The 15,664-nt window shown below is 49.2% G+C and overlaps 1 protein-coding gene across 3 annotated transcripts in view; it reads right to left on the bottom strand.

The window, feature by feature from the left end:
* The window catches only part of Cacna1b (calcium channel, voltage-dependent, N type, alpha 1B subunit), a gene marked incomplete at its 3' end in the record, with an annotated part of 168,180 nt that overhangs the window by 81,144 nt on the left and 71,372 nt on the right, over window positions 1–15,664 (bottom strand). For all 3 annotated transcript variants that reach the window (XM_013506726.1, XM_013506728.1, XM_013506727.1), the window contains 5 exon segments: window positions 535–602; window positions 3,244–3,361; window positions 10,991–11,063; window positions 11,289–11,420; window positions 13,638–13,750. In XM_013506726.1, the coding sequence (XP_013362180.1) occupies window positions 535–602; window positions 3,244–3,361; window positions 10,991–11,063; window positions 11,289–11,420; window positions 13,638–13,750 (504 nt within the window).

The following is a 15,664-nucleotide window of genomic DNA, read 5'->3' as shown; positions in this document are numbered from 1 at the left end:
TCCTGCTGTGGCACAGATGTGCTGACAGAGCACCAGCTGCTCCTCCAGGCTCCAGCCATGCCCAGAATCTGAGGCAACACTGTATGTGCCCCCTTCAGAGAAGGGTCTTCCCTACAGGCCACCTCGTGCACACTTGTCATTAGGTGATACTTCCCCAACATCGCATATTCGCTCTGATGAGAACATCTTTGGCCTTCACTGCTGAGGCAGGGGCAGCACTCTCCAATCTGCACCTCCTGACAGACACCCCTCCTGCTTGTTTAGGCCTTCTCCCTAGGCTACAGTTGCTCTGGAAGCTGTCAGTCTGCCTTCCTGGCCTGCTTTCTTCATGTTCCCACGGCTATAATCCTACATATCCTGAGCCTGGTATAACCTCCATCTGTTCAGACCTTAAGACATCCTCTGAACAGTGGTTACATGGAGCCATAACCCAGCACCTGGCCCTCCCCATGACTCTGCAGCCTCATCCAGAGTGACCTGGACTAACTTCCAGCCTCTCCTGGTACCAAGGCTGCGAGTGGCACTCCTACCTACCTTGGTCAGTTCCTGGGCGTTGGCGAGGTTGTCCACAGCAATAGCCAGGAAGACATTTAGCAGGGTATCTGGTGGTCTCCAGTTAAGGAAGGTCAGAGACACATCAAGGCTGCCCATGGAAAACATGGGCACCCATCTCCCCAGATCACAATGTTCCAGCCTCCTTCCCTTGGCACCTATTGCCCCCTCAGGCCCCTATTGTCCACACACACACCCCAGTTCACTTATCAGGCCCCAGTTCCCTTTCTCTCCCCCGATAAACCCCTGTCTAACCACTCCTCTATTCAGTTTCATACCACCCAATCTCCCCTAGTAGGCACATGGACCTTTCCTCACCCAGCTTTTCAGGGCTGCCATTGAGAGGTTGTATTAGGTCAATCTGCCTCTGAAGTGGGCACAGGGTCTGCCTGCCTTGGTCTTTACCTCTCTCATTTTCTGGTCAGCACGAAAAGCCTTACAATCAACACCTGTTTTCACAGGCTCTAGCTGGGGCATCTCCTAAGGCAGACAGTCAATACACAAACCTACCTGTGACTACCATGACTATCCTATTTCAGTCCTAGGTGGTGCCCAGATGCCTGCCAGTCTCAGCTGCCACTTCCCTTTCACTTCAAATTGCAACATGGACTCTTGGGTGCCCTTCCTTCCAGGAGCTCTCCTGAATAACATCAGAGCTAGGGAGCGTAGAGCAGCCTGAGCATCCAGCACTGTATTCACCCTGACCTGATCCCAGGAACCCTGTGACAAGGGGCTGCCTCTACCCTGTTAACAACAAGGAAGCCAAGGCACTAAAGTAAATGACCTGGCCCAGGTCCCAGGACAGCACAGGTCCTCTCCAAATCTCTCTGCGGAAGACCCTCACTCTATCACTACCTTGAGTCACTGTGATGTTCTTGCAAAAGGCATCTTCCTCCCATCACTAGGCGCTGCCCCTGCCCACAGCTCATCTCTCTGTTGCATGGCACTATTATAGGACTGTGCCCTGTGATGACAGCAGGCCTCCCTACTGTGCCCAGCACTGGAAAAGTAGTGGCTTGCCACCAGACCACAGCCACAAGCCTGCCCTTCTAAGTAATCTCATTGTTTTGGGGGTCTCAACCTTGGCACTGCTGACACACTGGGCTGGGCAAGCATGGCAGGATGCTGTGCCGTATCCCTGATCTACTCAATGCTTGTAGTCCCAGTCCTAACAACCAAAAATGTCTTATGTATGGAGGGCTTGATCCCCAATGCAATGAAGTTCAGAACACTAAGCACAACCATGGAATGCTACAAGGCCCTTCCATGCCTAGAGCTAAGGACCATGCCCTAGGGACCCAGCCAAAGGGACATACAAGTATAGCAGAAGCCACCCCAACTGGACTCAGCAGGGGCACATGGCAGGCGACATGTCTGGCCTGAGTGTCACGATCCCACTCAGCCAAGCCACTGCTTTTCCGGCACAGTGGTATTCCCTGGACATCACTGACCATTGCTAAGGCTAACACTGCAGCCTCCTCCCTCTCCCAATCACAGAGGTTTACACTGGCCCAGTCCCACTCACCTCCAAACCAAATGCTGCTTCCCAAGACCCAGCCCCTCCTGAGGCCTCACGCCCAGCCATGTGAGGCCAAATCCCCACCCTGGGGGCCAGGACCTGAGCTGTCACCCACGGGATGCCCTTGCAGAGGGAGAAGTCCCTGGTGGGGTAGCCCAGGGAGTCAGAGGAGAGAAAGCAGGGGACAGAAACAGGAGAAGCAAATTTGGAGGTGTAGGTGCTCACCAAGCCAGTGAGAGAGACGAGGAAGAATGGAGGGTGAGATGGCAAGGTGTAAGGAGGACAGTGTGCAAAAAGGTGGGAGATGCTCAGAGCAGGCAGGCCGGCTATGACAACTTGAAAGATGTTTGTCTCCAGCTCAGGCCTTTCTTCAAAGTGTTACAGGAGGATTTTCACAGAAGTTCTCCAAGCAGATGACGCAGCCCAGCAACACTGGCACCCCTGGGAGCCTGGGAGAAGGCATACTAGAAGGCCTCTGAGATCTGACACAGGGCTACTCTCTCCACGGTCCACTACCCCAGGAAGCTTCAGAGCCAAAGGTGCTCTCTTAGGCCTGAATTCCTACTTGAACTGGTGGCAACCACCTTTACAACTGGCTTTCCTGCCTAAACTCTGGCCTGCACCACAAACCCTATGGATCTTCCCTTCTGGATTCCCCTGGGCCTCAACAAGTTTCCCACATGGCCTGGGCATGAAGCAGAGGTCAACAGCTACTGTGCCTGCTTGGTCCTGCCCATGCCCTTTCACCATCAGGCTGTAGACAAAGCCCTCCACAACCCTCCACAGAAGTCTCTCTGCCAGGGCTGGTTTGTAGCAGGTTGAGGTTTCTTAAAGCCGGGCACCAAAACTCTCTATATTAAATCAGAGGGGGAGGAAACCCTGCTGCCCTTGGCATTCCAAGTCCCCCATCTTCCTGTGAGCCCCAGAAGACTGCTAGAGTGTTTCCTGAGACACAGTGGGGGCCCGTCTGCCCCACATCTGCCGCCATATGTAGTGCCTCCAGACCAGTCACGTGGGCTACCCCTGGAGATCTCAGCACCTGCACTCAGCTCTGAGAACACGCAGCTGACAAGCCCTTCCCCTTCCTTGTCCTCCTGAGGGAGTCAAGTAGTAGCCACAGGAACCACGTTCTGAGTACTGACTACCTCCATCGCAGCTCCACAGAAGGATACAGTTTCCAAACAGCGTCAGGACAATGAAGTAAAAGGAGGAGAACATTCCTTTGCTGACCCCACCTTGTGACTCAATCCCATGATACATCACTGCATTCCAGTCTTCTCCTGTCAGGATCTGCAGGAGGAGAGCACCACAGGGCATACCTGCACACACCACATGCAATGCATGTGCACACATCCAGAGTTGGCCAGGGCACGCCCACTTTAGGGCACACTCAGGTCTCTAGATGAAGTGTTTCCAAAGGACTAGGCAGCCTAGGATCTTACAGAAACATGCCCCAAAGCACATGGCTACTGACCTGAGTCACGTTAAGAAACAAACGTGCTCTAGGTTTTCAGCAAAAGTGGAAAAGGAGATTTGAGAGAGGTGAGCAAAGGCCAGCAAGAGGGCAGCCCTACCACCATGGAGGGAGTTGAGGGCAGAGAGGGCACGAGCTGCTGGAGGTCATGCGATGGATATGGGACCTTCACTCTCCCAGGCTCTGCCATTGGGCCTTGTGCCTTCACCCTCACAGCCTGGCTAAATACAGCCTACCCCAATGAAAGCCTGCATGTCTACTTTTTTTTTTTTTTTTTTTGCCAAGTACAGGGAGATAACAGGTGTCCACCACCCAAAGTAGAGACTGTTGCCAGCAGCACACGCCTATAATCCCAGCACTGGGGGTGGGGAGTTGAGGCAGGAGGATCGTTGCAAGCTCAAGGCCAGCCTGGGCTCAAAGGGAGCTCAAGGCCAGCCTGAACTGCATAGCGAGACCCGGTCTCAAAAAGACCAAAAAAAGAAGTAGAGACTGTTAACATTTTGTCACAATTGCATAGGCCCACTACCCGTAATCATCCTCAAAGGGAACCCCAACCACAGCTTTACAATTCTGCAGCATGCCATGTACACCTGTGTGCAATGCAGCTGTGTGCTAGACATGCACAGGAAGGTGTCAGCCACACGCCACTGCTCCACCTGATGTTTTCACTCCATGTTCTACTTTCAGGTTCACATGTCAATACATAAAAACCTATCCCCTCATACAAACACCAACAGCTTTCCTCCCCTTTATCAATTTTTAAGTGCTCTCATACTGATCTATGAGATTTCCTTATACATTCTTGCATATCCATTTTCCTCCTGACAGCACTTTTAAGTTTTCAATATTGTCTCCCGTGCACATGTCAAAGTCTGTAGCATGGAAACCACTGGGCAGCAGGCCATGCACATCTCTGACTTTACAAGGTGTTTCCAAAGTGACTGTACCAATCACACCCCCACCCCCACCCCGAGCAGCACAGGACAATTTCCTCAACCCTCATACCACCCATGGCATCGTCACACCCTCTGGTGTCCCACCTGTCCAGGGGCCGTGAGACCTCTCTCCCTTACCCCACATTTTTGATGGCACATCTTCTTACTGATCTATGAGATTTCCTTATACATTCTTGCATATATCCCTCCACTATCCACAGTACCTACTGGAAATAAGTTTCCTTTATTCTTATTTTAATATTATAGTCTCACTTATTTTAGTATTATAAAGAAGTTTAAGCCAGGTCTGGTGGTACATAACTATAATCCAAGCACTCTGGGAGGCTGAAACGGAGGATCACAATGCTAAGCCCAGTCTGAGTAACTTACTTGGGAAAGTCTCAAAATTAAAAAATAAAATGGCTAAAGGCATGTGGGTTCAATTTCCAGTACCAAAGGGAGGGGGCCTTAGTCAAATGTGTCACCCTTTTCCTTTATAGATTCTATTTTTTGAACCTTTCTTTTCCCTTTTCTTTCTTTTCTTTCTCCCTCTTTTCTGTGGTGCTAGGTATGGACCCCCAGGCTTCAAAGCATGCTAAGCAAGCACTCCTCCACTGAGCTACACCCCCAAAAAAGTTTGTTTTGTTTTGTTTTGTTTTTTGAGATAAGGTCTTGCTAAACTGCCCAGGGTTGCAACCTTCCTGCCCCAGCCTTCTACCTGCGATTATAGGCATGCACATAGTAACTGACTCTAATAATTAAAGCATTAATAATGATTAAAACTTGATTTTTCATATTTAGGTCTGTACTCTAGCTGAAGTTCTCTGTATTTGTCTCTTTGTATTTATGTTATTCTGATTTTTTTCAATAAGGAAAATCCACCTTTCCCAGACCCATTTTTTGAACACTCCATCCTTCCCTGTTGGTGAACTTGTTTAACTGGGCACTCCAGTCTGTTCTTTGACAGTGTCTTTATATATACCATACCACCACAACTGCAGCCTCAGAGAAGTCTTGGTATTTGGTAGGGCCAAAGCCTCCTTCCTTACTCCCACATTCAGAGCGCTTGCCTGCTCCACTCCTCAAGCATTTAGTGTCCGCAGGGGATAAAGTTTGCCGTGGAGCTCCCACCCACTGCATTCTGCCTGTCTGAATTGTCCTTGTGTGGCTTTGGTGTCAAGACTGCACTCACCTCAGAGTGGTTCCTTCTCTTCACTGAGATGTTGGTGTAAGCTAGCTGCCAACTGTTCTTGACAGCTGGATAAAATTCACCTTATAACCAATGGGCCCAAGGGAGAAGGCAAGAAAACATAGGAAAGTTTTGACTACTGATTCTGTTTCTCTAATGACTATGAAATGTTCAGGTATTTTCTTCTTGAGCTAATTTGTTTTTCTATAAAACTGCATGTTTCACCTAAGTTTTCAAATCTCTTGGCACAGAGTTGTCATCAAATATGTGGATATTTTAATACCTTTTTAAAGTTAAGACTCCTGTTAGGGTCAGGGTACTTATTTTTATAACTGCATTTAACTTTTCCTCTAAATATTGTTTCCACTTTACCCCCTAAGTTTTTATATTATTGTCCCATTTTAAATATTTTATTATGTGCATGTGACCCCCTCTTTATCCCAATCCTTCCTCTTACAAAGATTTTAAATGCCTGTTAATAGCGTGCATTTGTGTGTCCACAAATTGTGGTATCTATTTAAGCAATACTATCTCTGTTAGCAAGTATTCAATATTTGTCATTTCCTGGTGTAATTACCCAAAAAAAGGGTAATTTCTATGAATGTTCTGAGAGCCCAAATAACACTTTATGTACCGCCAGTGAGCGTGGCTCTCCGTACAGAGTGGGTCATATTTGCTGCGTTCCTGAGCCCTTTCATGTCCTTTCTACTCCTGTCATCTTCACCTTCCATTTGATAAATTGTAAATCTGTTGCGCGATGGTGATGTTTTCATTTCTCTCTGTAATTCTGTCAGTTTTTGTTCAGTGTACCCTGAGGCTGTGCTGTGGACCCCCGAGTTTACAATGGCAGCATCCTGCTGGTGGAGCCCTTTCCTCACCACAGGATGTGCTTCCTAATTCACCTCAACTTCTGTTTTGGCTGATACTAATGTTACTACACCAGCCTTTCTTCAGCCAACGTTTACCTTTTCGTACCCTTTCATTTTAAAAATCAATTTTTAAGTGCTCAGAAAGGCACAGTGACCCTCTGCGTACCCATCTCCCAGCACAGGAGGACAAAATGGGATTGAAATTCTTAGACTTAACTCCCCACGGGTCACTCCCTGCCCTCCATACAACACCCAGGAGAACGGGTTCCAGGCCTCCTCTTCACATCTTTATTGCACAGACTTAACACTGGAAACAACACAGAAGTCTGTCTTATGCTTCTCATTCTTATTTAAATAGCATCATAAGCTATGCATTATTCTGAGGTTTGCAAATTTTGCTCAACATTTGTGAGATCATCTCTGTTGACAAATTTAGTTCTAGGTCATTCACTTTCGCTGTTATACAAACAGATCTCACTTTCCTCATCATTCTCCGGACGACAACCATTCAGGTGGTTTCCAAGGTTACGTCATTACAGATGCTGCTGTTGCAGTGGTCAAATACATCTCTTTACCTTGGGCAAGACACCATCCAGAGCACGGAAATGCCACTGAGCAGGCTGTAGGGCACTGGATATTAGGAAATGGCATTCCAAAAGGATTCTACCAACAGCACAGCCACATCTTCTCTAAAACCCCTTTTGTTCCCTTTCTGAACTTTAGCTACACTCACTGGTGGGAAAGGTGATCTGAAAGGTTCTCATGGTGGGCTGAATTTCCATCTCCTTCACTGCAGTAAATCAGTCATGACTAATTAGGCACATCAGCCCAGTTTCCTTTTCCCTTGCTTATATCTTTAACACTTTCCTACATTACCTGTTGTTATGGTTGATACATTGTGTCAACTTGGGGAATCTAGAGGCTTGACTAAGTGACTCAGCAGTTCTACATCCTGGGGTGAAAAGGACATGCCCTTCCTGTTCTAGGAGATTGTGTCAGTGTGAAAAGTTTAGGTTAACTATGTGATTCACCAGGGAGCCTGTCCAAAGAAAACACATAGAGATTATGCGAGTGCCGCCCTTTGGGTGGGGCTAGCCTACTTCAATATAAAAAAAGAAAAGCGGCTTGCTCTTCTCTGTCATAACCCACGATGCCCTTGTTGCTTGGCTATCTTTTGCTGCCATAAATCTTTGCCCTCTGACTTGTGCCACTCTGCCTCAAAACCAGCCAAATACAGACTAAAACCTCCACAAACTGTAAGCTAAATAAACCTTTCCTTCCTTAATTTTGGGCGTTGGGTATTTTGTCTCAACAACAAAAATAACCAAGACACCACGTCTTTTTGATTTGTGAAAAGTTCTCTATACATTCTGTAAGTTAATCCTTTCTTGGTTATTTGAAGACACTAGAAATGTCTTCTCCCTTGTCTCTGGGTGTTCTCATCATCTTTTAATGCTGTCTTTTGATTCACAGTAATCTTAATGCAATCAAATTTGTCCATCATTTCTTTTATAATCTGCATCTTTAGCTTCTTTAAAACAGCCTTCCCTGCCTGGACATTGTTAATAACAATATCCTCATGTGTCTTCTAAGATTTTTAGCTTTCTTTGGATTTAGGACTTAATCCATTGAGAATCAATTCCTGTACCTGATACAAGTAGGAATCTCGTTCCATGTGTTCCTTTATAGATACAAAATTGTGCCCCACCATGTGCAATGACAGTGCTTGGCTTTTTCTGTGTACACAAATACTGCATCTGTGAATGATGACATTTTTCTTTCTTCTTAGTCCTGAGAATCTTTATTTCATTTTTCCTTATTTTATGGTACTAAGACCACTTACACTGATGTGATCTGCTACTAGTTTGTATTTGGAAGGAGGGTTGGCTTTTTTTCTTTAGAAAAAACAATTTTCAGGCATGTCAAACTTGCACAATACACAGCACACACTCCTCACCAGCTTCTGCTATGGTCAGGCTGCCAGGCTCATTTCACTAGGATGCTCACTCAGCTTTTGCGGGAATTTTCCTCTATAATCTGGGAATAGGATGAGTTACACCTGTGGACATTCTGATAATCTTGGTAGATCATGGTAAATGATCTTACATTCTTTGAAACGCTCGAGAGTTCATTACATAGACAGTTGCGGACCATATCTAGACTTGATTCCTGTATTTCCCCTCTGGGGTCGCTCCGTCTTTTCCTCTCCCTCTTCCCCTCTTCTCCCTTTTCAGTGTTGGGGATCTAACACAAGGCCTCATTCATGCTAGGCAAGAGCTATGTCACTAAGCCACAGTCCCACCCAATCTCTTTTTTGCCCTCCATTCCTAAGGCTCCCACTTCTGCTTATCCCAAATATCCGGTCATCTGTTTCCACACTGCAGCATGCTCAGCTCTTCACATCTTCCAACTGTCACTCCTTTCCCCCTAGGATCATGTCCAGAGTGTAGTCCATCTCTATTCTTTAAACTGAATAGCTGTATTTTCTACTTCTAAGACTTCTATTGTATTCTTTGTCTCAGTGCCTTTTTCCATGATTTGGGGTTTATATGGGCTCCTCCTCTACCTCTTGAAAGATCACAAGCACACAAGATCACCATCCCTTTTCTTTGGGAATGGTTCCACCTCCTGACCATGGGTGCTGCTGTTTCTCTCCTGGGATGTTGGTGTTTAGCAAGTTTTTGTTTGTAGGTGACCATGAATAAAGTGGATATATTTTCCCCCGTCTCTCTATCCCCACTCCCAGTCCAGTTTAGAAGCAGGGGCTCCCTTCCTGGGAGTTTAAGCCTCTGGTCTGGAGGCTTCCTGTGGAGATTACAGGCCTGTCCTGGCCCACAGCTGTCCTGGTCCAGCCCTCTTTCTAGTATCCTTCAGCTCTCTCCCCTCAACTTCTGCAGAAGGGCCTGGTACCTTCCCCAAAGGTCACTGTGGCCGAGCCACATTTATATTCATCTGAGGTTGTGAGTCTCACATACCCAGCCCATCAGCCTCTCACCAGATGCATCCCAGTGCCTGGGCCTTTGCTATCTTCACTGTCTAAAGACTCTGATCACAGTCCCTGCTGAGGGAAGGGCCACTTTTCCTCCTAACTGTGGCTACCTCCTCACTGTGCTCAGACCTTTTCTGGCAACAGAAACAGAAAGCATCTAATTGCCGGCCTGTCACCATCCTTCTCTAGAGCCCCCTCCTGTGACTGCTGTAGGCAAGGTCTATTCATCTGGCCTGCACAGCCCTTCCAACCTGGCCCTGGATCCTGGTACTATCTGTAGCCACACCATACACCATGCCCGGGATGCACTCCTTCCAAATCCCTTGCCCTGCTGCCTGGGCAGCCTGGTTCTGCCCACATGAAGAAGAGCCATCCCTATTACAAGTGAAGCACACTCCTCAAGGCAGCCCATGTGAGGCCCCTGTCGGTACTGCTCTACTCTGCTCCACTGAAGCCTCAAGTTCTGGAAGCCACTGGCCTGTGAGCAACACAGAGAAACACATGCTTCAGTGAGAGAAAGGAGCACAGAGGGAGACGACAGGTGCTGCCTGCACTCAGAGGAGAGGCAGTGTCGCCCAAGGACGAGACAGAGGAAGGAGGGTCGAGCACTGCACCAGGTCCTGACAGGCTGGACATGTTCCCCTGGAAGAAGAGCTGATTCTGTGTGGTTGTGACCAAGTTGATGGCCACAGGAGAAGACATGAGAAAGGGGACAGTCATGAATAACAGTGGGCCACACCACTGGGACCAAATCACTCTCATGGCCAATCACCTCGGTTGGTTTAGTTTATTTGTGGGAGAGACTTCCTCTGTTTGAGAAAGTGGAAGGCCAAGGCTGCTCCTCACACATGGGCTCAGCATGAGCATGTGCAGCCTATGGGAGCCTCCCTAAGGGTCTCCATGGGTAGAACCACAGCTGCCCCACTCCACCATCCACAAAGGCATCATGAGGCAGAAACACAGCATCACCTGACTGGCACAGCCAGACCTGGCAACACTTGTACGGGAGAAAGTGCCAACGCAAGAGTCCCTACAAGGGGCCCCTCAAAAAAGGCAGAGGTCACTCAAACAACAAGACCTCTACCATACAGAAAAGGGGTCCTCCTAGTGCTGTGGCGGACATGTTTCCCAGATGCAAGAGAACAAAGGCACCACTGGGCCTGGAGGAGTTTAGGAAGAGCTCTGTATGTCTGTTTCCAGCAGACAGAAGACAAGTAATTCCAGATTCTTGGGGCTAAGAAATGCCCTGGTAGCTTGAAGCCTCATCCCCAGAGAGCTACACCTGCTCCTCAGGGCAACATCACAGCAGCTGGCTTCTCCCCATCCGGGTTCACACTCATGCTCTGCTTTGTGGAAGGTTCTGTGCATCTGGATTGTGCTGGAGAGCTAAGGAGGGGTTGACAGGGGCTGGTAGCCTTTCCAGCACCCAGGGGAGAGGAAAGCTGAGCAGACAGGGTCCTCACCTGGAAGACAGTGAGGATAGCAGCAGGGAAGGTGTCAAAGTTGGTCGTTGGAGTCTCATCTTGAAAGTTGAACCTGGAAAAACAGGAAGTCTTGGGCAGAGACAGCCCCACCAGAAGCACGAGCTGTACCTCACAACACGCTGTCATAGGCTGCAGGTGGGTGGCTTTCTCAGCATCACTAGCCCCTTCGAGGGCCTTCAGGAAGGGAAGGCAGGAAAGAAGCCCAGGATACCACCTACCGTGAGCTCTGCCTCCCCAGTAAGACGGGTCCTGTCCTCCCCTACCTTGACCCACTTACTGTCCCCCAAACAGCTGCATCCCCAGCAGAGCAAAGACCACGATGAACAAGAAGAGCAGGAACAGAAGGCTGATGATGGACTTCATGGAGTTGAGCAGAGACACCACTAGGTTACGCAGGGAGTTCCAGTACCTGCCGAGCAGAGGTATGATTGGAACCCTGGACTACGCCCAGATGTGACTATGCTCTCCTAACAGGCTCTTTGCAGCCACCCACCTCAATGGTCTTCTAAGCCCTGAGATGTCATGTGTGCATGTGCGCATGTGTGCATGCATGCATGTATGTCTCTGTCTGTGTGGCTGAGCTTCTCTCTGGAGTTCCAGGCAACCACTCAGCGTGAGGCCCAGGGGACCACAGACAAGCAGGCAGGCAGGCAGTGCTGGACTAACTCTCACACTCCTTAACCTACTCCTGGCCCTCTCCTTGGCAGAATGATGCCAACACCCATCAGGCAGCCAGGCCTAGACTTCATCCTCATCCCTCCCTCTCCCTCACTCCCCAGTGCCCAGTCAGCCACCCAGAGCCCTGCCCAGCACCACAGGAAATGGACCTGTGCTCAGCCCACCAGAGGAACAGCTGCACCAGAAAAAATGTCAGCATCACTTCCCTCATGACACGTCTGCCACACATGCTATCACTGAAGACTAGGACACCAAGCATGGGGAGCAAGGCCATGCAACTTTATCTCCCTGGCATCCACAAGCCCCTCCCTTCTCTCCACCCCCAAGCGCTCCTAGGGGGTAGAGAGTGTTGCTCCCTTGTTCACAACTAATCCCATGGCACATAGGCTCCTTCTGTCTGCTGATGCCTCACTGCTGTGTGATGGCTCTAACTGCTGTCCCCAGCCTCTGAGGACCCTTCCCAGGAGCCCACTCATATCACACCAGCACCCAGAACTCCCCAGCTCCCCAAGGAGCCATGCCCCCAGCCTCTGCACCTTGCACACGCTGTCCCACAGCCCTGGAATAGAAGGGGCGGAAGACAGACGCTAGTTTCACTGGGCATCCCTGTGCCCCAAAGTGGTGTCCTCTGTGGCATCCACATCAGAGCCCAGACGTGATCTAAATCCTCTTACAAGGGGCCTTAGGGTTGGTGGCAGGAGAGGCAGAAGTCTGGAAAAGGGTTCCTGTCTTTGAGTTGGTAGGAGCCAGCCTGCCTCAGGATAAGGGTCACCAGCCTCCTGGTAGGAAACATGGGCCCAAAGCTAAGGCAAAGCTGGCCTCTGTGGTCACTACCTTCATCCCTCTCAGCAGCAATGAGAAAGCAATGGAGGCCTGAGGATTCATTCCAGAAAATACTCAGGGCACATCTGTGGATCAAATTGCATTGAACTCTGCCTCAACCTTTTCTTTCTTCATACCCTCATATCTTCAGATGATTTGGGGTTTGGATTTAAAACAAATGAAAGAACAGCAAAACATTAATCTATCAGCAGAGACCACCTGTGAGCCCTGATCTTGCTAGAATCTCAGGGCCCCCAGATGCTACACTTGGCTGCTAAGGATCCTGCTCAGTTCAGAGATCCTCCAAAATTCAGGACAAGCTGGTCCTGCAGCCTGGCTATGGTAAGGTAGGCTGAGCCTCTGCTACTGATAAGACACTGTGGAGCGGGTCTTTCTCCCTCGAGAAAGGGAATTGCCATGCAATTCTGGCAGTGAGGGGCAGGGTCTCAGCCCAGGTCACTCTCACTAACTACATCACACTACCTCCCTATACCTCCATCTCTTCATAGGCAAAGGGAGCAACTCACTTGCAGAGTCAGAGACTCAAGTGAGACAAGGTTGAAAACAGGGTCTTGTCACTGTCATCACCAGGAAGACCTAGGGCCAGGAAGGAAGATGTAGAAAGCAGGCCTGGGAACAGCAGCCATGTAGGTCCTGGGTTGGCTCAGGCAGGGTCAGGGGCTGGGGCTCAACTCTACTTGCAGGGGTCAGGTTGCAAGATGGGTTGGCAAGACAATGGGAAATCCTCCATCTGAGAACTCTTCTACCAACTTTAAACCAAGTCCCCTTTGAGGGCTGGGAAGACGAGACTGGTGGTTTCAAGAGAGGGGATGGTATGAAATTGTGGGGGGCCAAATAACAGGAGAACCAGGAAGCATGTGCCAACACTGGGGTCAGTGGGGAGCAACCCTAACGACACATCTGGGCCCTGCAAGACTTGCTGGGGTGGTGCTCAAGCACGTATTATTTTATAACCAGCCTCTACAGTTAAACCAATGAGCCACAGAAAGAGCTGCCAGCCACCCTGCATTCCTGGGCGCCATGAGTTCCTGGACCTACACTGCCACTCTCACACACTGCCTCCAACCCACAACCCCTCCCTCCCAGAAGTACACAGATTACATACTTTGTGACCTTGAAGATCCTCAGCAAGCGGAGAGCCCGAAGCACGCTGATCCCAAAGGAGGTTCCCGGCTTGACTGCAGCCCACACCACTTCGAAGATGCTCCCCACAATGACCTGCAATGGGGGTGGCATCAGCCTTGGGGAGCACCCTGTGCACTGATTCATGCTCGCAGTGCACCAATGTGTGCCTGCATGTGTCCTGTGGATATGTGCCTGCACGGCTGCATCTCTCTGTAAGCGCTGACACTGCCTCCAGTTTCAAGCCAGAGAAGCCACCAGTTGTTCAGGCCACATGAACTCCTGTAACCTCTGGGAAGGCTGCAGAGCAGAAGCCCACTGATCCTTGTGGGAAAGAGAGGTCCAGAGGTCTGGTTGACGGCCGTGGCAGAGGAGCGAGTCTGAGCACACTCGGACTCGTCATGTACTCGGCACACAGAGTGAGTCGCCCTTCCTAGGCTGTCTGGCTCTGACCTCTTACTTCCGCACAGCCCCCCCCCCCCACCCCCGCCAAAAGTACCGCCTCCAAACCACGCCTCTAGCCCGCCTCCGTTGCTACGCCTCTAGCCTGCTCAATAAAATGCCTGGTACTTCTGCAATAAACCGGATCTGCGCCATCAGCCTGGTCTCCGGTGTCTTCTTTGCACCGTGTCGCCGCTTACCACGGGCCCAGGTCCCTCGACCCAAGGAGGTTCAACCTCAGGTCCTGACCTTTCTTCCTCTCACCCCAGACAAAACAGGGGGACACAGACCTGCTGGTATCCTGACAGAACTCTATCACAACCAGGTTATACCCACATCCTCTTAAATACCTCTGCGGCTAGACAAACTATCTCAGACAGACCTGACTAGTAAGCCGTTCTTTCTCAGACTAGCAGATCTGTCTTCCTGCAACTTCCCCTCCGTGGTCTTGCCATTGCTCCAAGATAATCAGTCTCATAAATTGTAAGTTGAATCTTTTCTTCTCCCCTTGACTAGGAGCCAGTATGTCAACAAGAATAGGCTGTGGCAAGCCTGCCCCTTGGTTTTACCATAGCCTTATCTTAGGTACTGCAGATTTGGGTGGGCCAAGACCTGTGAGCAAGGGGCATGTTCCTGCTTTCAGCTGTTCCTCAGAGAGGCTTTGGGAAGGACCATTCTAGAGGGCAGTGCCTGATGCAAGAGACAAAGGGCAGAGCAGCAGGACTGGAGCCCAGAAGCCCTTTACCATCTTTCTCTACATAGGACAAAGGGCCAAACTGGACTCTCTCTCCAGCTACCACACCGCATAGACACACTCAGGGCTCACAGTCAGTATGAACACCCATGTCCTCTTCATGTGTGTAAGTCTCATCCTCCAACCACACATCTGCACCTGGCATAGAAAAGTCAAATGCTGAGCATTAATCTCTTAGATTATGCTTTATTATCTTTATCTCATGGCTTTAGTCATTTCCACCAATTTTGTATCAACTGCAAAATGAACCAATTAGCATCAGTGGTCTCATCAAGACACTGAGAGAAGAATGAATGTGCCAGGACAGTGACCTACGCTACAGCATCAGAGACCTCCCCACAGGTTACCACTGATCTACCCAGGTATAGCACGTAGGGGCTGATGCAAATGTACAGCCTGCTGCACCTTCTCTACCTTCTCCACAAACTTGTCATTCAGAGAACACCAGCATCCTGCCCACTCCCAGACATCAGCATCTGCACACTGGCGATAATCCCATTATGCAACAAATGCAGCAAGCTTACTAACATCCATTCTTGGGGACTACCAGTTTTCTCTGCAGTAGCAAATATGGAGATGTTTGCCCTGGGCTGAAGACCAGTTTTCTAAACTTTTTTGCCTCTCACTGCCAGTCTTCCAGCATTTGTTGTTGTTGTTGTTGTTGTTGTTTTTCCCATCTTTTACTTTAAAACACTATATATATAGATACATGAATAGCCAGCCATTGACATAATAGTAAAAGAACAGCAGTAAAATGTTTGTTTGAGCAGCATTGTCAACATTAAACCAATACAAATGGGACAATATTAATATTC

Source organism: Chinchilla lanigera, unplaced genomic scaffold, assembly GCF_000276665.1.
Source record: "Chinchilla lanigera isolate Chin_1 unplaced genomic scaffold, ChiLan1.0 scaffold00112, whole genome shotgun sequence".
NCBI lineage: Eukaryota > Metazoa > Chordata > Mammalia > Rodentia > Chinchillidae > Chinchilla > Chinchilla lanigera.
This window is presented reverse-complemented; position numbering and strand designations above follow the sequence as displayed.